The 23225-nt window shown below is 45.3% G+C and overlaps 1 protein-coding gene across 1 annotated transcript in view; it reads left to right on the top strand.

Annotated features, from left to right (window-relative positions):
- The window catches only part of TRIM14 (tripartite motif containing 14), a 288671-nt gene that overhangs the window by 251851 nt on the left and 13595 nt on the right, over window positions 1-23225 (top strand). The window contains exons 3-6 of the mRNA XM_028835036.2: window positions 4842-4937; window positions 13172-13405; window positions 17550-17712; window positions 20601-20693. Coding sequence (XP_028690869.2) covers window positions 4842-4937; window positions 13172-13405; window positions 17550-17712; window positions 20601-20693 — 586 coding nt within the window. The remainder of the gene's footprint in view (window positions 1-4841; window positions 4938-13171; window positions 13406-17549; window positions 17713-20600; window positions 20694-23225) is intronic.

Below are 23225 nucleotides of genomic sequence, written 5' to 3' on the forward strand. Positions count from 1 at the left end.
ATAATTCTTGCTGTATTTGATGTTGGGTTATCAGTCTTCATGAATGCCTCAAGTTTTTATTAGAGTTCTGGAAGTTTTTACTTAGTCCAGTGGTATGATCTCTGAAGTTACCAGAAACCTGTATTCAAGAGTACTTGTCAGGATTTTTTTCAAAAATATCCTTAAAGAAGAAGCAAATTTTGGACTGTAGCTGATTATAAATGACTTTTTTAAAAAAGAATCAAAGTAAAATAAAAATTGTCTATGGATGATAAAAGGCTTAGAATAGCCACGGTCAAAGATGAAATTGACTAGGATATTTGGTTATTTGTGTGGCATACAACAGTTTATCATAATAATTATGATAATGACATACTGATAACATATACCAAGACATATCAGACTTTTAGGAATCTCATACAATTTTGGAACACATTAGTAATACACTTTTATAAATATAACTCAAAGAAACAGCATTTCTTATTTGACAATATTTCCCATATGACTTTGACATCCCAAATAAGCCTAATGTGTCTCTTTTGGACTTCCAGGGGTTCTGGTTACGCCCAAGTTAGCTTGGGTCAAAAAGACTTAATTTTTGAATTTAAAATTTAATTTTGGAAAGTATCTCAAATATTAAAGGTTTAAAACACTTGATATAAAAATAAGAAAGGTTTAAAATACATGATCAAAATAGAATCACAGGTCACTACAAAATAATGGTAACTGATTTAGCCAAAATGATAATTCAAAGATTTCAAAAAGCAACAATCACTCTGATAAAGGAGATTCAGTTCTCAATCAAGAGACCTACAAAAGACAGCATGGGACAAACTCTCCCCTGTTACCTTTTCTTTGCCATCTATGCAAAAGCAAATAACATCTTTCACTGTCTCTTATTAATACTACATTACATTTTTATTCAAAGGAGAAAAACAAGTTTTACTTTTAGGCCAGGCACAGTGGTTCATGCCTATAATCCCAGCCCTTTGGGAGGCCAAGGCAGGCAGATCACTTGAGCTCGGGAGTTCAAGACCAGCCTGAGCAACATGGTGAAACCCTGTCTCTACAAAAGATACAAAAATTAGTTGGGTGTGGTGGCATGTGCCTATAGTCCCAGCTACCTGGGGGGTTGAGGCAGGAGGATTGCTTGAGCCTGGGAGGTCGAGGCTGCAGTGAGCCAAGATTGCACCACTGAACTTCATCTTGGGTGACAAAGTGAGACTCTGCCTCAAAAAAAAGAAAAAAATTACTTACGTATTAGTATATTATCAATTATCCAATCTCAGTTTTGACTACACAAGGTAAGATTTCCATAAACCTTCAATAATCTCTCACCATTTTCTATTAAAGAGCAGATCAATGCTCTGATAAAACCCAGTGGTTGTTCCAACACAGGAGCCCAGATTCTGGCCTTACATGAGTGTACTTTTGATATTAATGCTTAAGTTTTAGAAAAACTTATTAAAAATTTCCTTCTTTTTTTTTTTTTTTTTTTTTTTTTTGAGATAGAGTTTTGCTGCTGTTGCCGAGGCTGGAGTGCAGTGGCATGAACTGTCTCACTGCCACTGCACTTTCAAGGAATTTTGGGTTTCACCATGTTGGCCAGGCTGGTCTCAAACTCCTGACCTCAGGTGATCCACCTGCCTCGGCCTCCCAAAGTGGTGGGATTACAGCCATGAGCCACCGCACCAGCCATTTCCTTCTGATTTTTTTTTTTTTTTGGAGATGGAGTCTTGCTCTGTCACTCAGGCTGGAGTGCAGTGGCGTGATCTCTGCTCACTACAACCTCCACCTCCCAGATTCAAGTGATTCTCCTGCCTCAGTCTCCTGAGTAGCTGTGATTATAGGTGCGTGCCACCACACCTAGCTAATTTTTGTATTTTTAGTAGAGATGGGATTTATCCATGTTGGTCAGGCTGGTCTCAAACTCCTGACCTTGTGATCTGTCTGCCTCGGCCTCCCAAAGTTCTGGGCTTATAGGCATGAGCCACTGCACCCAGCCATTTCCTTCTTATTTTAACCAATTTGATCACATACAAAATGACTTTTATGAGATTAATCTTCCACAGACCTTCTAGAATTTACTTAAATCTTCAGTTTTGTCCTATACTTCCTTTTTATTTTGGCATTCTACGTTAGGACAAAAATTTACTTCCCTTTTCCCGTTATCATTTTGACTACACAAAGTTCTGTCTCATGCAAAAGAAAAATTACTCTTTCAACAGTCTTTACCAAAAACACATCTGACTTTCTCTATACCCTCTGTAAATAGAATTGTTTCTTTTATATCAAGTAGTTTTAATCACATATATTAACTATAATTTTCACTCTTAGTAACCCAAATTTCCAGTGAAAAACCTAGGAAGTAAGTAATTTTTAGCTGTTTTCTACCAGCATTTGTAGATTAAAATAATTTCATAATTTCTAGAAAGATGGCGCCTAAATTTTTTTTGTTAACAGATTGAAATATATTTAGCTTTTCTTTCTTTTTTTTTTTTTTTTTTTTTTTTTTTGAGACGGAGTCTTGCTCTGTGCCCCAGGCTGGAGTGCAGTGGCGCAATCTCGGCTCACTGCAAGCTCCGCCCCCCGGGTTCACGCCATTCTCCTGCCTCAGCCTCCCAAGTAGCTGGGACTACAGGCGCCCACCACCACGCCCCGCTAGTTTTTTTTGTATTTTTTTAGTAGAGACGGGGTTTCACGGTGTTAGCCAGGATGGTCTCGATCTCCTGACCTTGTGATCCGCCCGCCTCGGCCTCCCAAAGTGCTGGGATTACAGGCTTGAGCCACCGCGCCCGGCCTTATATTTAGCTTTTCTATACCATATAAATGATTCAGACATTTTATGATGACCTATTACTTAATTTAACATAACGTGATATTAAGTTACTGAAAACAATTTTTGTTTGTTTGTTTGTTTTTGAGACGGAATTTCACTCTTGTTGCCCTGGTTGGAGTGCAATGGTGCGATCTTGGCTCACTGCAACCTCCGCCACCTGGGTTCAAGCGATTCTCTTGCCTCAACCTCCCGAGTAGCTGGGATTACAGGCATGCACCACCACGCCTGACTAATTTTGTATTTTTAGTAGAGATGGGGTTTCTCCATGTTGGTCAGACTGGTTTCGAACTCCTGACTTCAGGTGATCTGACCACCTTGGCCTCCCAAAGTGCTGGGATTACAGGCGTTAGCCACCGTGCCCAGCCTGAAAACAATTTTTAAAACTATGAAATGTTCATTTATAAACTTTTATCCCATTTACATTTATTTTATTTTTTCATTCTTAACTATTTTGCCTGAATAGTTCATTAAACAAAGCTAGCCACCATCAATTTATTTCTTTGCTAATCATTTCTGTAGCCTGTGAATGTCATCCTCCCAAGCAGCTGGGACTTGAGGCATTCTCCACCATGCCCAGCCAGGTTTTTTGTTTTGTTTTGTTTTGTTTGTTGATTTTTGGTAGAGATGGGGTCTTCCTATGTTGCCCAGGCTGGTCTCAAACTCCTGGACTTAAGTGATCCTCCCACCTCAGCCTCCTGAGTAGCTGGGATTACAGATGCAAGCCACCATGCTCAGCTTTTGAATCTCATTATGTAAGGTTGACACTGTGAATACTTACTTTGCGTCCACATACCCAGTTTCCTATCCATTCACCCATTATTCATTCATCCATCCATCATTCACCAAACATCTATTCAGCATACATTTTGGGCCATGAGTCAAGGAATAGATCAGATCCTTCCCTGACCTGGAAGAGTTCCCTGGCTGGTTGGGGGAAAAGCTGGCAGCTCCCGACGATAAATTCTTTTTTTTTTTTTTTTTGGAAATAGGGTCTCACTCTGTTGCCCAGGCTGGAGTGCAGTGGCGTAGTGGCATGATCGTGGCTCACTGCAACCTCCTGGGCTCAGGTGACCCGCCCCTGACCTCATCCTCCCAAGTAGCTAGGACTACAGGTGCATGCCACCACGCCCAGCTAATTTTATTTATTTATTTATTTATTTGCAGTAGAGGCAGAGTCTCACTGTGTTGCCCAGGCTGGTCTCAAACTCCTTGGGCTCAAGTGATCCTCCTACCTCAGCCTCCCAAAGTGTTGGGATTACAGACATGAGCCATCATGACTGACCAGCCCCTGATAATTCTGTTCAATTCAGCAAACACTTCTGTGTCACCCCCTGGTCCCTGTGGGGAGTGGGAATGAAGCAAGCCTGCCCTCAAGAAGCTCCCAGTCAATGGGGCGGCCAGATCTGGGCCCAGCAGCTGAGTGTAAGGCCAGCTGTAAGAAAGGCTAAGATGGAGATGAGATCACACCCTTAGGGAAGGGGAGTGCAGAACAGACTTTGGGGAAAACAGCAATTTCCAAAAGCAGAGATATGGAAGGTGGGAAGAGCAGGAAGCATGAACCCCACTGACCTCTCATGTAGTCCAGGGCCAGAGGGTCACAGACTCCCTGGAATGTATGTTTCATGAGGGCAGCACCTGGAACAGGGCCCAGCACATAATAGGTGCTCAGTTAATACTCAATAAGTAGATGCTCTTTCCCAGACCCCAAGCTGTTTGCCTTAAAGTCCTATTTGAAAGACTGGGAAAGCAAGTCACAAGCAAGACTTGTCCTAGATAAAGTAAAGTGTGAGGAGGGGGTGCAAATCAAGATTTGAGGCATACCTGATGCGGACCTCCAAGGATCAGAGAGGTCCTAGTCCCAGCTCATCCACTAACTTGCCACATGACTTTGGGCAAGTCACCTCACCTTCAGATGCCTCCATTGGAAAAGAATACAAGGGTAAGAGGAGGTGACCCCTGCGGGGGGCCTGTTATTTGGAAAGTGACAGTATTATGACTTTTTTCCTAACTCCCTCCTGTACAGAAACTCAGCCAAGAATGTTTAAAGCAGCTGGCAATCAAGAAGCAGCAGCACATTGACAACATAACCCAGATAGAAGATGCCACCGAGAAGCTCAAGGCAAGTGGACATTTCTTCCTCGTTCCCATGGAAAGACCCACATTTCCCCCCAGACACAAGGCACCCCCAATATGGAGCCAGTGAAAAATAAAAACCAACTGCGAAGGGGCAGATCGGGTTTGGTGGGGCCTGGAGCTTCTATAATTCAGGGTTCTTTAGAAAAAGAACACAAAATTACAGACAAAATTAGGTGCAAGACCATGATCGGGCCCTGCAAGTGAGGGTCCCTGAGCTCCGGTTTCCTTTGCTTTGTGGCAAATCTCTGGCTCCTTAGTGTCATCTGCCACTCTCTTGAAGTAACTAGCCCATTATCCCAAATTGCCTTAAACAAAGCAAAACACAGCTTAAGGAATATGCAGGTATCTCTTTAATTCCACTGCCATGCTGAAAGAAAGCAAGTAGGGTGTAGATCTGTTCCACAAATAGGTACTTTCTTCACTCTCCTTTCATAATGATGTTTGGATTCTCTGTGGATTTTGAATGGAAAGTTGAGACTGACGTTATTCTAAGTAACCATTTTGACCGTGACAAAGTTGTGTTTTTAGGCCTCAGGGGCTGGTCCCTTCCCCTTGCATCCTCTGTTGCTCCCTCCTCGCAGTGAGGGCTGGGGTGGGAGGCCCTCCTGGGGCCTGTCCCACTGAGAGCTGGAAGAACCCCTGCTCTGCACTTTGGGAGGCCGAGGCTGGAGGATCACTTGAGCCCAGGAGTTCGAGACCAGCCTAGGCAAGATAATGAGACCCCCATCTCTACTGAAAATAAAATAGCCAGGCATGGTAGTGCACGCCTGCAGTCCCAGCTGTTTGAGAGGCTGAGGTGGGAAGATCACTTGAGCCCTGAAGCTTGAGGCTATAGTGACCTAGGATCACGTCACTGCGCTCCAGCCTGAGCAACAGAGCAAGATCCTATCAAAAAAAATAAAAAGGAACCCCTGACTGATTCACACAAGAGGAGGAGTGGCTCTGACCATGGGAGAAGCTGGTACCCAGTTTCTCCTGTGACCAGGCCAGGCCACAGAATTGGCTCCCACATTTACCTAAAATCCATTCTCTGTTAGGTGTCTTCATGACAGTTTGCCGGTACCCTGAGGACATTTGTGGTTCACACCTGTGGCCCCAGCTTAATCATTAATAGTGTCCCTCATGTCTTCACGAGCAGAACTCTGGGCTTGGAGATAAACAGTACCAAAGGATTTAGAAAGTGAAAGCTGTCACGTTGGAGGGGCTATGGGGAGGCCTGAAGATCAGGCTCCTTGTCTGCAAATGCCTGAGCAGATATGGTTTGAGGGCCCCCAAGAAAAGAATTAGGACCCATGTGGAGGGTCTAAGGTTTCCCTGGGCTACACTGGAAGAATTGTCTTGGGCCACACGTAAAATACACTAACATTAACGATAGCTGATGAGCTAAAAAAAAAAAAAAAAAAAAAAAAAAAAATCCCCAGAAAACTCATGATATTTTAAGAAAGTTTACAAATTTGTTCCCACATTCAGAGCTGTCCAAGCTTGGCCTGAGGGATGGCATGGGGTAGGTTTCAGCTTAATCTAAAGAATGGTTCTCTTTCTCTTGACCCTTTCCCCCAACTAACTTTTTAACTTTTTATAGATTTAGAGGAAGTTGCGAAAATAGTAGAGTTTTGTGTACCTTGACCTAGTTTTCCCCAAGGGTTACTTGTTACATAACTATAGCACACTGTCCAAATAAAAAAATGGATGGTATGTGTATATAGTTTTACATCAACTTATCACATGTATAGATTTGCATAACTACTGCTGCAATCAAAATGCAGGCCATTCCATCACAGCCAAGTTCTACCTTCTTCTAGGCCAAGCAAGGTGGCTCACGCCTATAATCCCAGCACTTTGGGAGGCTGAGGCAGGCAGATCATTTGAGGTCAGGAGTTCAAGACCAGCCTGGCCAACATGATGAAATCCCATCTCCACTAAAAAAAATAGCCAGGAATGGTGTTGCCTATAATCCAAGCTACTCAGAAGGCAGAGGTGGGAGGATCACTTGAACCCAGGAGGTGGAGATTGCAGTGAGCCAAGATCACGCCTCTGTACTCCAGCCTGGAAGACAGAGCAAGACTCCATCTAAAAAAAAAAAAAAAAAATCTACCTTCTTCTACACCTTTATGGTCACTTCCCTACCCACTGTCTCCCCCAAGGCAATCCCTAACCCCTGGCAGTTATTAATTTGATAATTGTGGCATTTGAAAATGTCATAAAAAATGGAAAATGACTTTTTGAGGTATTTTTCACTCAGCAGAATGCCCTTGGGATCCACCCAAGTTGTTGTGACAACCACTAGTTCATTCCCATGTATTGCTGAGTAGTAATATTCCATTAATCAGGTAGTATGGATGTATCATAGAGGTTTTTTTTTAACCATTTACATATTGTAGGCCATCTGGTACAGTCTAGGGCTATTACAAATAAAGCTTCTTTTTTTTTTTTTTTTTTTTTTTTTTTGAGACGGAGTCTCGCTCTGGAGTGCAGTGGCGCGATCTCGGCTCACTGCAAGCTCCGCCTCCCGGGTTCACGCCATTCTCCTGCCTCAGCCTCCCGAGTAGCTGGGACTACAGGCGCCCACAACCGCGCCCGGCTAATTTTTTGTATTTTTAGTAGAGACGGGGTTTCACCGTGGTCTCGATCTCCTGACCTTGTGATCCGCCTGCCTCGGCCTCCCAAAGTGCTGGGATTACAGGCGTGAGCCACCGCGCCCGGCCCAAAGCTTCTTTAAACAGTTGTGTCCAGGTTTCTGTGTGGACGTAAGTTTTCATTTCTCTGTGTTAGATGCCCAGGAGTGCTGTTGCTGGGTCATATGGCACTTGCCTGTTTTTTTTTTTTAAGAAACTGCCAAATGCTTTTCTAGAGTAGTTGTGCCATTTTACATTCCCATCAGCAATGCATGAAAGAGTGTTTTTCTGCATCTTTGACAACATTTGGTATTGTCACAAGTTTTTATCTTAACCTGCATAACCTGTGTGTAGTGATACCTTATCATGGTCTTAATTTGCATTCCCCTGGTGGCTAGTGATGTTGAGTATCTATTCATTGCTTGTTTGCCATCTCTACAAAAAATTAAAAATCATCCAGGTGTAGTGGCACATGCCTGTAGTCCCAGCTACTCAGGAGGCTGAGGTGGGAGGATCGCTTGAGCCCAGTAGGTTGAAGTTGCAGTGAGCTATGACCATGCCACTACACACCAGCCTGGGTGACAGAGCAAGACCCTGGAAGAGGAAAGAAAGAAAAGAAAAAGAGTTTGTTGGGATTTTGATAGGAATTATGTTAAACCTGTTTATCAATTTGGGGAGAATTGACATTTTTACTATGTTTTCTTCCAATCCATGAACATGGTATATCTTTCCATTTATTTAGATCTTTGTTTTCTTTCATCACCATTTTATAATTTTCAGCATACAAATTCTGCATGTTTTGTTAGACTTATACCTAAGTGGCCTTCATAAGGTAGTAATAAAAATGGAATTAGTAGTCAGCATTTTAAACCTGAGACATATTTGTATAAAAATTTATATTTAGGAAATTAGAAAGATATTGCCACCCTATGCTTGCACTCTCATGTGGGGGCAGATGGAGCTGAGCAATGGCTACTCCCATGGCATGGGATCTCCCAGCTCCACCCTGCCCACTTCCTTCAGTGTTAACAACGTGGCTCTTGTGAACATTTATATTTCAATTCCTGATAAATAAACAGATTTTTAAAAATTCATCCATAATCCTGCATCCTGCCACTTCAGGCCAACCGTTATTCACATTTTGAGATTTTTTTTCCTGTATATGCATATGTTTTTAATGTAGCTTGAATCATATTGTACATACAATTATAATATATCCCCAATCTGGAGGTGAGGCATGGTGGTTCATTTTCTTGTGTGGTTTGTCACATGTATTATCGTCTTGTCTCTAGTACGTATTTGCCATAGATGTCCAATACACCATGGATTGTGAGTGTGCCCCTTCAGAGCACTGTGACATGAGCATCTTCAGGGGATGCTATGAGTTTCAGTAGCTCCAGACTCATTTCATATTATTTTTCAGTTTTGAGTTTCCATGAATTTGGACTATAGCCCCGCTTAATGCAAACCTGTTGTTTTATTTGTTTTGCTGGTGATTTTCTTTTCACCTGTGACCCTGGATGGATGACTAGATTCCTTTTCTTTTCCATGGGCCAGTGGATGGAGTTTTTCTGTTGCCTAGTTGATGGATGGAGCAGCTATTTGTGGATCTGACTTGATCCAGGTCACTCATTTCCACTCTCAGCTGGAATGTGGCCAGGTACCCTGTGCTCCCCCTGGATGGCCAGGCCCCATTGTGGTGTGGCTTTCATCTGCATGCATGCACCTCTGGCTCCACTCCTTCCAGGTCGCTTAGCTTCAGCTCCTGCCAGGTCACTCACACTGTGTTTCCTTTTTGGTTTTGGCACCAGTGAATTTCCTTTGTTTGTTTGTTTGTTTTATTTTGTTTTTGTTTGTTTTTTGAGACGGAGTCTCAAACTGTCGCCAAGGCTGGAGCATGGTGGCATGATCTCAGCTCACTGCAACCTCCGCCTCTTGGGTTCAAGCGATTATCCTGCCTCAGCCTCCTGAATTGCTGGGACTGCCGGTGCCCACCACCATGCCTGGCTAATTTTTGCATTTTTAGTAGAGATGGGGTTTCACTATGTTGGCCAGGCTGGTCTCGAACTCCTGACATCAAGTGATCTGCCCAACTTGGCCTCCCAAAATGCTGTGTTTGTTTTATTTGGCACTTGGTGATATAATTTTAAAATTTGCTCATTTTTATCAGCATTTCTCTGTGTTTGAAGTAGAAAGGGGGATTTTCCATGTCAGCTCCTCCCTTATTAACCAAAACTGTATGTTGCTTTTATATATGGATTTTTGTTGTTTTTTTTCAGGATCATAACACTTTTCTATGTCATTAAAAGTTCTTTTTCAATGTCAGTATTAGAGGCTGTGTATTCCATATATGAATCTCCTGTGATTCATTAAGGTAGTTACCTAATTTTCAGACAGTTTGGTAATTATTTTGGGCACCGTGGTTTATTTCCTTCAGGACACAATCCTAGAAGTGATGCATTTACAATAAGCACAAACGTGTGTAAGTATCCCAATGCCTTCTGTTGAATTGTGGCAGGCGTACTTTGTGGCAGAGAGGTCTGGGGCAACTGTGTGGCTCGGTTCTTATTTACATAGAGGCAATACTAGGGGAAATTCCATTCATTTGCCTACAAATTAATCCATAAAACAGGTCTATAAACCCATTAAAATCAATAAAATGTATACATGGTCCAAAGTCTGTTGTTCAGAAGCCAATGACCAGGCCCAACCAGTTGCTTCCAGAGAACAATTAAGGACTTGGCCATTAATTCCCAGCTGACACCCATTAAGTGATTTTCTCTTATATCCTCGTTCATAGGCTGATTACCTCTCCCATCATGCCATCCCAGGTGGTGTCATGGTTTAAATGTTTGTTCCTTCTAAAGCTCCATATTGAAACTTAATCCGCAGTGTGGCAATGTTGAGAGGCGATTGAAGAGGTGACCTTATACCTCATCACCCAATAAAAAGGTCTTAAAGAGTCTTGATTGGGTCATGAGGGTTCTGCCCTCATGAATGGACCAATCCATTCATGGATTAATGGATGAAAGGGTTATCACTGGAGTGGGGCCAGTGTTTTATAAGGAGCAGAAGAGAGACCGGAGCTAGCATGTTAGAGTGCTCAGTCCCCTCACCATGCGATGCCCTGTGCCACCTTGGGGCCCTGCAGAGAGTCTCTGTATTAGGCCATTCTTGCATTGCTATAAAGAAATACCTGAGGCTGGGTAATTTATAAAGAAAAGTGATTGAATTGGCTCACAGTTCCGCAGCTGTACAGGAAGCATGGTGCTGGCATCTGCTCAGCTTCTGAGGAGGCCCCAGGAGGCTTTTACTCATGGTGAAGATGAAGCAAGAGCAGGCACTTCACATGGCAAGAGCAAGAGATGGGGGAGGAGCCACACACTTCTAAACAGCCACATCTTGTGAGAATTCACTCACCACCAAGAGGACAGCTCTAAGGGGATGGTGTGAAACCATTCATTGAAAGGGAGCAACGGGCCAGATGGCAGAAAGAAGGCTGTCTGCAAAGAGGCAGGGGCTGGAGGCAGAGGTTTCTAAGGTTGTGCTGCTTGAGCTGAATGCTTGCAGACAGGATGCCTGGGTGCAGGTGGACTGTGAGCTGAGTGCTTGTAACAGGATGCTTGAGTGCTAGTGAGCTGTTTGTGGTTGACCCTATTTCTTAGAACATTCACTCCCCACTACTGTTGTTTCTGTTTCTGCTAGTGAAGCCCATTTTTCAATTTTTTTTTTTTTTTTTTTCTTTTTTTTGAGTCAGAGTCTTGTTTTGTCGCCCAGGCTGGAGTGCAGTGACTCGATCTCAGCTCACTGCAACCGCAACCTCCACCTCCCCGGTTTAAGTGATTCTCAAGCCTCAGCCTCCCAAGTAGCTGGGATTACAGACACCCACTACCACACCCAGCTAATTCTATTCTCTATTCTCTATGTGCAGAAGCTATATACAGAGAATCTTGGAACACAGACCTTCATGCACATGTGAAAGAACTTTCTAGGATACAAGTAAAGTAAGAGGAATTGCTGCATGAAAGAATAAATGTATTTAAAACTTTGAGGCCAGGCGCAGGGGCTCATGCCTATAATTCCAGCACGTTGGGAGGCCAAGGCAGGCAGATCACCTGAGGTCAGGAGTTCAAGACCCAGCCTGGCCAACAGTGACTCTCTGTCTCTGCTAAAAATACAAAAATTAGCTGGGCATGGTGATGGCCACCTGCAGTCCCAGCTACACGGCTGAGGCAGGAGAATCGCTTGTACCCGGGAAGCGGAGGTTGCAGTGAGCCGAGATCTTGCCATTGCACTCCAGCGTGGGCGACAAGAGCAAAACATCATCTCCAAAAAAAAAAAAAAAAAAAAATTGATACCTATTGTCATATTGCCCTCTAAAAGCAAAGTACCAATAGACCCTACCACCCACAGTTTATATAAATGCCCTACTTCACATACCCTTACAGACTGTATTTCAATCTTTTAAAAGTCTTCCAATCTAATGATCAAAAACTATTTTCTGGGCTGGGCATGGTGGCTCATGCCTGTAATCCCAGCACTTTGGGAGTCAGGAAGGTGGATCACCTGAGGTCAGAAGTTCGAGACCAGCCTGACCAACATAGTGAAACTCCGTCTCTACTAAAAATAAAAAATTACCCATGTGTGGTGGTACGTGCTTGTAATCCTAGCTACTCAGGAGGCTGAGGCAGGAGAATCGCTTGAACCTGGGAGGCAGAGGTTGCTGTGAGCCAAGATCGCGCCACTGCACTCCAGCCTAGACAAGAGTGAAACTCCTTCTCAAAAAATAAAAATAAATAAATAAATAAATAAAAATTGTTTTGTATTTCATCTAATTGATTTATTCTTTGGGCTCTATGTACAGTGTTTTAGTTTAACTGGACCTTCTCTTTTTGTTTGTTTTCCTTAACCTTTCATTGTGGAAAATCTCATATTATTTTAATTGTTTTTATTTTTATATTTTTAGTACAAAAAATGCAAAAATTTATTCTAAAATGCCACTGTTACACCACACATACATACACACATTTCCATATATAATTTGAGTTCTTTTAAAAGCTCTTTATTTTGTGCTTTTGACCTCTTATCTATGCTTGAGCCACATGGTTTTAGATCCTGTAGATTTATCATTTGTTTTGTTATAAGATACGGCAGATAACCTGTTATCAGGTTTCTCTTTATTGATTTTTTTAAAGCAATGTTGGCTTTTCTTATGCTTATTGTGTCTCCTAATGATTTAATAATTTTTAATCAGCATGTTAAGATTTTGATTGGAATTTCATCAAATTTATAGACTAATTTAGAGACAAATAATGACTTTATAGTAATGAACCCTCCCAGTCACGAATATGGTTTTGTATTAGGTTTATTTCTACAAATTTTGCTATTTTTTCTCTCATTTACAAAAGGATCTTTATTTCTCCGTGCATTTTACTATTGGTGATGGCTGGTGCTTAGGAAAGCTTTGGTTTTTATAAGTTGATCTTGTATCTGGCCACTTTGCTGAATTCACATTTCAGATGTTATAATTTTTTTCATGTTGATTATTCTGGATTTCCTGGTTGGCAGACATGTCATCTGCAACTGATTTTTCTGTTTTCAGGTTAATGCAGAATCAAGTAAAACCTGGCTGAAGGGGAAATTCACTGAACTCAGATTACTACTTGATGAAGAGGAAGCTCTGGCCAAGAAATTCATTGATAAAAACACGCAGCTTGCCCTCCAGGTATACGGGGAACAAGCTGACTCTTGCAGAGAGCAACTTGACGTCGTGAACGATCTCTCCAACAGGGTCTGGAGTATCAGCCAGGAGCCTGATCCTGTCCAGAGGCTTCAGGTAATGCTGGGGTCACTGCTCTTACAGTGGCCACCTGCCACCCATACTTCATCTCAGGTATTGTGGCATTGAGCACAGTATTGACACACTAAGCAAGTACACGGAATACTGTCTTGTCACCATGTAGACTGTCTTGCCCCCACACAAGTGGTCAAGAGAATATACATTGTTAGGAAGAGAATACACATCTTGGGCTAATTAAATAATGTTAACAGCCACCAATTTCAAAGGCCTCTGTGTTCTGAGCACTGTGTAGCTTAGCACTAATATTCACCAGAACTCTGCAAAGTGGGCCCACCCATTTTATAAACAAAAAATTGAGGCTCATTGACATAACTCACCTGGTCTCACACAGCTGGTTGGTGGCAGAGCTGGTATCAGGTCTGGCTGTCTGTCTAGGTCTGTCTGACTCTAAACCCACAAGGCACCTTGACTGGCCCTCTGCCTATGTAGTCTTTTTTTTTTTTTTTTGAGATGGAGTTTCTCTCTTGTTGCCCAGGCCAGAGTGCAATGGTGCGATCTCGGCTCACCACAACCTCCGCCTCCTGGGTTCAAGCAATTTTCCTGGCTAGCCTCCCAAGTAGCTGGGATTACAGGCATGTGCCACCATGCCTGGCCAATTTTGTATTTTTAGTAGAGACGGGGTTTCACCATGTTGGTCAGGCTGGTCTTGAACTCCTGACCTCAGGTGATCTGCCCACCTCGGCCTCTCAAAGTGCTAGCCCCTGCTATACTCATTGCTACATTTAGGGAAAGCATGTTGTTGAGGATGGTGTTCCTGTCTTTAGGGAAACATGGAAGAAACTCTTGTCTGGTGTCAATATCCCTGTGCAGTCACTTCTGCACTAGAATTGCTTTTCCACTAATAGAGCTCCTCCTGTTCTCTTCTTTGCCTTGGAAAGTTCAGAGCCAAATCTGCCTTGACTAACCAGACTAAGGCTTCATGGCAAACACTTTGTGTCTAATTTTCTCTTTGCTTCATTTTTTCTCGCTATAAAGAAAAATCTTGCCTTATTAGAGGACCTTTGCAAGACACTTTAAAGGCTGTGGGACAAGGCTAAAAAGTTGCACCGACTCTAACCACAGATTGGTATGGGCTCTGGCTGGAAAATCAGACAGAGAAATAAGCTAGTCAACAAAACCAGCCAAGCCAGTCCCCAGGTGGGGATTTCCACTCTTGTGTCTTTATGTGGCCTCAGTCGGTTCGGCCTGTGTCTCATTGTCAGCTGTTTTAGCCAAACTCTATACGAGGTGCTTTCCTAGGCATAATGGGTATTGTGCTTTAAGAGGGGCAAGATGCACAAAGTGATACATTTAATTGTCTTTTTTTAAATAATGGTCGTTTTTAAGGCTTTGGAATACAAAGAAATCCTTCCATGGGGAAGCATGCTATTCTCACATCAGAAAACGGTTTCAGGGCTTTGTCATCTTTTTTTTTTTCAAATTTTCTTGTGCCAAAGCTACTGATTTTAATCATTCACCATTCCTACCTTCTATGTGTTGATTCGTTTATTCATCAATACGTACTGAGCCAGGACGTTAGGAGCTCACAGTTGGGTGGGGAGACTTGCTCAGAAACAGTTATTTACAATACAGCTTAAACAATTTTGTAAATATGAAGCCAGCAAAATTATGTCCAAGAAATGTCTGACACTCTCTAGCTGGGAGAAGGATGCAGTCTGGGAGGACTTCTAGGAAGAGGTGATGGTAGGGCTGGGTGCTGGACAATGAGTAGGAGCACACTGTATATAGAGAGGATGGAGAGAGGACAGACAGGAACAGTGTACATGTGAGAGCTTGACAGGCTGGGGAACCAGTTGGGGTGCAGCCTGGCTTGAGGAGGGGTGGGTGGATTGAGAGACACAGCTGGATCCATAGGCCGTAGTTAGTTCATGAAGGCCTTATGTGCCATAGAGTTCAGACTTTGTCCTGTAATGAGATAGCAGACGGGAATGTATGTTTGTTTGTTTGTTTGTTTGTTTGTTTTTGAGACAGGGTCTCACTCTGTTGCCCAGGCTAGAATACAGTGGCTCATTCTCAGCTCACTGCAACATTTGCCTCCCAGGTTCAAGGAATTCTCCTGCCTCTGCCCCTTGAAGAGCTGGGACTATAGGCATGTGCCACCATGCCCGGCTAATTTTTGTATTTTTAATAGAGATGGGGTTTCACCATGTTGGCCAGGCTGGTCTCAAACTCTTGACCTCAAGTGATCCACCCACCTTGGCCTCCCAAAGTGCTGGGTTTACAGGCGTGAGCCGCCCACGCCCAACCCAGGGGAGTGTTTTGCACTGAGGGATGAAAGCGTTCACATGGTCAGATTAGTGCTTTAGAAAAGTCACTTTAGAGACAGAGTGGAAGATGGACAGGGGAGGCCAGGATGGGAGACTGGAAGGAAACTTGGGAGGAGGCCACAATGTCCAGGAGAGAGATGATGGTGGCCTGGACCAAGACAGGGGCAGTGGGGATGGGGAGAAACAGGCAGGTCAAGAGATGCCACAGGAATGGAGATTGGAATTGGAGAATGAGTAGGGGGAATCCTGAGATGATGCCTGGGTTTCTGGCCTGAGAGATGAAGGGCTGGGGTTTCTGTTCTCTGAGTCTGCAAAGGCAAAATGTAGCTGTGCTCGGTTTCATGCATTTATTTATTCCATCATACATATGTTTTGAGAACCTGTGTGTCAGGCCTGGTGCTAGCCGCTGGAGTTTGGGGTTACCAGGTGGTGCCATGTGTCCTCTATCGACCCCTCATCCTACCCTACTCATCTGCCCTCTGAGCCCCCTCTCACCTCCTCAGAGCTGCTCCCTGCCCACCCTGGACTTCCTGCTAGTGCTCGGTCTCCCCCGGCCAGCTCCATTCCAGCTCTCTGGGTGTGATGTTAGGCCTGGTTCCCCACCAAAATGAGGTTGGACTCTAGACTTCTGGCCTCCTAGGCTGAATGGGGCTTGGAGGCCATCTCACAGCCTCCTCCCAATGTACAGCATGCTGCCAGGTGGGGCCTGCCCCTGCCCAACAGCGGAGTGCTAGGCCACCCTCCCTCCCTCCTGAGGCCCCCGTCTGTCCACCCCTTCTCGGATGGGCAGCACTGCCACTGCCAGCCAAGCCTGATCACCTGAGGCAGTCAGCTTCCTTCCAACTCCTGGCCAGGACAGCCCTTCAGAAAGTGCAGCCATGGTTCTTACCTGCAAACATGAGAATCCACTGGAACGGTTTTAAGCAAGAAAGGAGTTTATGGAAGAGTATGAGGTAGCCCATAGGATCTCCAGGAGGGTCAGAGAGTCGGGATGGAAGATGGGCAGCAGGAATGAAGTCCAGGGGTTGTTGCCAGTATAGGCCCCACAGCACCTCTGCTGGGCAAGACATCACCACTCACACCACTGACCAGAACCCCCACCACTGCTGTCCCTGAGCGCCTCATGCCACCATCACTACCTTCACCCTCATTTCCAAATCCACGCTTTGGCTTGGAGGCGTCTGGTCACACTCCTACAGCACAGGTGCAAAGGCAGCTGGGGGGGGTGTTTCTAGCTTCTCCTTAGTGAAGCCACACACCACAGGAAGGTATTGAAGAGGGGCTGTCCAGACCCAAAACAGGACACATGTCCCTTGCAGTGGCCACACCCCCTCAGTCAGCACTGCAGCTGAACCTTGCTGGTCTTTGGCGTCATTCTTAGAACATGGTTTCCTGCTCCACCTTTGAATAAGCTCCAGGGGCTCCTTCCCCAGGGAGACTGACCTCTCACTCTTTTTGTACCCGAGGCAGACCCGTGGTGCAGTGTGTGTGAGGCTGAAGCCTCTCTGGGAAGGGCCCCATGTCAGCCTGACCCCGCCCTCTGCCCACATAGCTGGCACAGAGTAGGCCTCAATGAACACGGAAGGAAGGAAGGAAAGGAGGGAGGGAGGGAGAGGGAGGACTCCCCAGTGCCAGCCCTGAGAAACCACACCTCCGCATGGCTCCCACCTCAGGGATGCTGTGTGGTCTCTCCAGGGCTCTGCTCCTGGGGGCATGGCCTGGGCTGACCACAGGTGCCAGGCCAAGGTGGAGCCTGGGCATGGTGGTGTGGGTTTGTTCCTGGGTGCAGCACAGGAGGCTGGGATGCTGCCTGCATCTCCCAGAGCCACCCTCACCCCCGTGTGCCCACACAGGCATACACAGCCACCAAGCAGGAGATGCAGCGGCAGATGAGCCTTGGGGAGCTGTGCCACCCTGTGCCCCTCTCCTTTGAGCCCGTCAAGAGCTTCTTTAAGGGCCTCGTGGAAGCCGTGCAGAGTACATTACAGACGCCATTGGACATTCGCCTTAAGGAAAGTAAGTCACCGAGTGACCAACTTTGTGTCCTTAACTCCCCTAGTGCCCTTTAGCCCAGAGGCAAATGCAAAGATCATCTCCCTACATCCTGTCTCTCCGACACTGAGGCCCTTGGCTGGGCTGTCAGGGGCTCCTGGGCCTGGTGCCTAACCCACCCTCACCACTTCACCTCCAACCCTTCCTGAGACCGAGACCTGCCCTTCTCCAGTCACACTGCCCTGCTTCTGCCCCTCAGATCGCTCCTGGGAGCCTGCCACATCTCAGCCTTGCTCTGGGCTCCCAGCTGGAATGACCAACTCTTCTTCCTCCTCTTCCTCTGGCTGGGGCCAAGGCCTGGCATCCCTTCAAGGCAGACTGGCACAGCTGCGCCCACCTGGGAAGCCCTTTCCTGCCAGCCCAGCCCTGACTCACTCCCTTCTTTGGCCATCTCACCTCTCCCTTCCTGCTCCAGGGCCTGCCCATGTCCTGCTGGAGGGTGCTCATGAAGTGGACACATGGACCCCTCCTTGCCCCTTGTAAGCACGTGAAGGGTAGGAACCAGCTTTAGGTCCAACTCGGAGGTCCCCGCAGGGCCTGGCACAAACCATGTGCTCAAAAATATCTGTTCTTTGATTCATTTATGCGTTCGTTCATTCATTTATTCATTCATTCATTCATTCATTCATTCATTCACCTCTGCTGTCATGATTCATTCAGAACATTTATCAAGCCACTCTTATGTGCCAGGCATAGCAGGGCACAACACAAAGCTCCTTGTCATCTTTTGGTGCTCACAGTCTTTGTAGGGGAAGACAGACAGTACACAAACATGTCAGGTGACAGGAACTGCTATAAAGAATAATAAAGACTGGGTGTGGTGGCTCACGCCTGTAATCCCAGCACTTTGGGAGGCCGAGGTGGGTGGATCATGAGATCAGGAGTTCGAGACCAGCCTGGCCAACATGGTGAAACCCCATCTCTACTACAAATACAAAAATTAGACAGGCGTGGTGGCGTGCACCTGTAATCCCAGCTACTCCGGAAGCTGAGGCAGGAGAACTGCTTGAACCCGGGAGGCAGAGGTTGCAGAGAACTGAGATCATGCCACTGCAAATCAACCTGGGTGACAGAGCAAGACTCCGTCTCGAAAATAATAATAATAATAATAAACCAGGGCAGGATGCAAGACAGGAAAGTGACAAGGAGGAGGAGCTGTTTTATATAAGCAGTTGGGAAGGCCTCTGAGAAGGGGACACTCAAAGTGGCCCAAAGGAAGCATTCATTCTGCAGGTTCTGTGGCTCTGACGGGCCAGAGAGCACAGTGGTCATAGGCACGGCCTCTGGAGCTCGGCCTCCTGGGTTCCTATCCCAGGTCTACCACATGGAACCCTAATGAACCCTGCCACCTTAGACACGGCACCTTCCTTTTCCATGCCTCTGTTTCTGCATCTGTAAAGTGGAGACCATAATGCAGTCGCCTTCCTGGGCCACTGTGAGGATTAAATGAGCTCTTACACATGTAGCGCTCAGGCGTAATAAGCACCATGTACGTCTTGGCGATTGTGATTGTTGCTGCTGTTACATGTGGGGGAGGCATTCTAGACAGAGGGAAAAGCAAGGGTGGAGGTCCTGAGGTGTGATGGGAGTGAGCTGGCCATATCGAAGGAGCAGCAATGGAGACAATGGGGACAACGAGAGCGGATGTGGGGTCACAGGGGAGAGAGGAAAGAGATCAGAATCCAAGGATTTTGACGTGGGCAACTCGCAGAAGGAAACTGTCATTTTCTGAAGTGAGAAAGAGCATTTAGGACTGGAGGGAATGAAGTATTTGAACCTGTGAGATTTGAGAAGTTGGACTCCCAGGTGGTGGTATCGCCTAGGCAGTAGGACCTAGGATTCTAGAGTTCGGGGGAGAGGGGAGAGGCTTTTGCCTTGATGAAAGAACAACTTCAGCCAAATTAAATTTAAAGGAGTTTAAATGAGCAATGAACGATTCATGAATCCGGCTGCCTTCTGAGCCACAGTGCGCTCAGACTCCAGCACAGCCACATGGTGGAAGATTTAGGGACAGAAAAAGGAAAGCGACGTACAGAAAACAGAAGTGAGGTACAGAAACAGCTGGATTGTTTACAGCTCGGCGTTCGCCTAATTTGAACATAATTTGAACAGTTGGCTACATCTGATTGGCCAAAACTTGGTGATTGGCACAAGTGCAGGCTACGGTCTGTTTACACCTCCACTTGTTATTGTTCACGATGTACAGAAAAATCTTCAGGCCGAACTTAAAAGATGTAGTAAGGAGGAGCTTTAGGCAAACTTGATTTAAACAGCCTGCAGGTGGGCTTCCCTGCTGTCTACAGGCCCCTGTGATGAGCGCTGGGAGTGACGGGGGCAGAAGGCACTTCTGGGGAGGTGCTGAGTGAGCTCCAGCCCCAACAGCTGAGAAGGAGGCAACCTGGACAAGGGGGGAAGGGTGTGGGGGGTGCTGTCCAGGCAGAGGGCACAGCAAGTGCCAAGGGCCCTGGGTGCCCCTGCTATGCCTGCTTGTTGGGATAGCCTCCCCTCCTTCCTTCTTTCTGAGCACTCAGACCTTCCTGAGGACTCAGCTCTACTCTCTTGTTTTCCATCTTTACCCTGGAATTTGCACGTCTTCCCTGAGTCGCCGCCCATCCTTGAGTGCTGGATCCAGTAGTTGTTCGCTTCTCAGCTCCTCCTCCTGTTTAGGGCTCTCCCACACCAGCCTCCTCATCCTGGGGTTTTCCTGTCCCTGTAAATTTACATAAATCCCTTAAATCTGTGTGGCTCTTGGGCGCGATTAGGCGAATCTCCAGTTGTGTGGTATTTTTAGCATGTCTTATTTGTCTGCTTGCAAGAGCTCCAGGCGCTCATTTCTCAACAATTCCTTACAGGCATGAACTGCCAGCTCTTGGACCCTTCCAGCACCAAGCCAGGTACCTTGTTGAAAACCAGCCCCTCACCAGAGCGATCACTCTTCCTAAAATGTAAGACCCCCGGGAGTGGGGATAGGGTGGAGATGGTGGAGATGGTGGGATGTTGGGTGGAGAAGGATCATGGAAATGGAGGTCCCTCTTTTTTTCTCATTAGAATTTGTTTTTTTTTTTAAGAATTTGTTTTTTTAAAAAATGTTTATTATTAAAGACAAGTAAAATAATACATGTTCATTGTAGAAAAATGAGAAAAGAAAAAAAATTACTCATAATCCCTCTTCTGTGAATAACTGCTGTTATTATTTGTCCTTTTAGCTTTCTTTAGCACATATAATATGCATATAATGATAGATTTAATATATCTTTTTATTTTACAAACGTGGTGTCATACTATACATTCTGTTTTGTCATCTGTTTTCATTTACTAATATATTATGAACATTTTTATTCTCTTAAAAAATTGTACAGGTAGGGCCAGGCCTGGTGGCTCACACCTGTAATCCCAGCACTTTGAGAGGCCAAGGCAGGCAGACAGCTTGAGCCCAGAAGTTTGAGACCAGCCTGGGCAACATGAGGAAACTCTTTCTCTACAAAAAATACAAAAATTAGTTGGGCATGGCGATGTGCTCCTGTAGTCCCAGCTACTTAGGAGGCTGAGGTGGGAGGATCACTTGAGCCCTGGAGGCAGAGGTTGCGGTGAGCATGCTACTGCATTCCAGCCTGGGTGGCAGAGTGAGACCCTGTCTCAATTGAAAAAAAAAAATTATACAGGTAATGCATGCTTATTGTAGAAAATCAGCAATTACAAATATGTAAAAACAATGGCCCCTCCCAAAGAACGCTGTTAATATTTTAACATATATTCTTTCAGATATGTGTGCAGATTTTTTTTTTTTTTTTTTTTGAGAGGGAGTCTGGCTCTGTCGCCCAGGCTGGAGTGCAGTGGCCGGATCTCAGCTCACTGCAAGCTCCGCCTCCCGGGTTTACGCCATTCTCCTGCCTCAGCCTCCCGAGTAGCTGGGACTACAGGCGCCCGCCACCTTGCCCGGCTAGTTTTTTTTTGTATTTTTTAGTAGAGATGGGGTTTCACCATGTTAGCCAGGATGGTCTTGATCTCCTGACCTCGTGATCCGCCCGTCTCGGCCTCCCAAAGTGCTGGGATTACAGGCTTGAGCCACCGCGCCCGGCCGTGTGCAGATTTTTTTAATGGGACCATATTATAGATATTCTTTGTAATTTTTTAATTAACAGTATAGCTTGAACAATTTTTAAAATTTCCCACCCTACACTGATGTGACAATTTTCTATATCAATAAATATATAACTTTGTTTTTTGAGGCAGGGTCTCACTCTGTCACCTAGGCTGGAGTGTGGTGGCACAACTATGGCTCCCTGCAGCCTCGACCTCCGGAACTCTAGTGATCCTTCCACCTCAGCCTCCCACATAGCTGGGAACACGGATGTTTGCCACCAAGCCTGGCTAACTTTTAAATTTTTTGTAGAGACGGAGGTCTCCCATGTTGCCCGTGCTAGTCTTGAACTCCTGGGCTTAAGTGATCCTCCCACCTCAACCTCTCAAATTTTGGGATTACAGACATGAGCCACTGTGCCCAGCTAATACTATCACTGTGTGTATGTGTGTGACAGAGTCTTACTCTGGAGTGCAGTGGTGCAGTTATGGCTCGCTGCAGCCTCGACCTCTTGGGCTTAAGTGATTTTCCCACCTCAGCCTCCCTCATAGCTGGTGCTATGTGGGAGCACCATGTGCCACCATGCCCAGCTAATTTTTTATTTTTATCATTATTTTTAGAGGTTGCATGACCATTGCATTGAATGGATGTGTCATATTTAGCCAATCTCATAATGTTGGATGTTTACATTTTCATTTCTAAAACAATGCTGTAATAAACATCCATTCTTGTACACATTTGTTGAATTAATGAATGAGAAAATGAACACACCACACCTCATTTTTAGATTTTTTTTTAGGAGTAATTTCTCAAAGTGGAATTACTGGGTATCAACCTAAAGAAGACTCAATCTAAAGAAGGTTCAGTATCCAGTTAGCAGAGTTTATTCAAGTGCAAAGTAACCATCAGGAGACAGAGGGAAACCAAGGAATGCTGATCAGTGCTCCTGGCGTTGGGAGGGGGACAGTGAATATCAAAACGGAGGCACTGAGTAGATTTACATTTTCCATACAAAGGCTAACATACTGATTTAAAGGCCAGGCACTGTGGCTCACGCCTGTAATCCCAGCACTTTGGGAGCCCAAGGCAGGTGGGTCACTTGATGTCAGCAGTTCGAGACCACCCTGTACAACATGGCGAAACCCTGTTTCTACTAAAAATACAAAAATTAGCTGGGCTTGGTGGCAGGTGCCTATAATCACACCTGCTCAGGAGGCTGAGGCAGGAGAATCGCTTGAACCTGGAGGTGGAGGTTGCAGTGAGCTGAGATCACACCACTGCACTCCAGCCTGGGTGACAGAGTAAGACCCCGTCTCAAAAATAAATAAATAAATAACATACTGACTTAAGATTTGATTCTCTACTATTGATTACACCCTAACGGGTTAACATCCTA

This window comes from Macaca mulatta, chromosome 15 (assembly GCF_049350105.2).
Source record: "Macaca mulatta isolate MMU2019108-1 chromosome 15, T2T-MMU8v2.0, whole genome shotgun sequence".
Lineage (NCBI taxonomy): Eukaryota > Metazoa > Chordata > Mammalia > Primates > Cercopithecidae > Macaca > Macaca mulatta.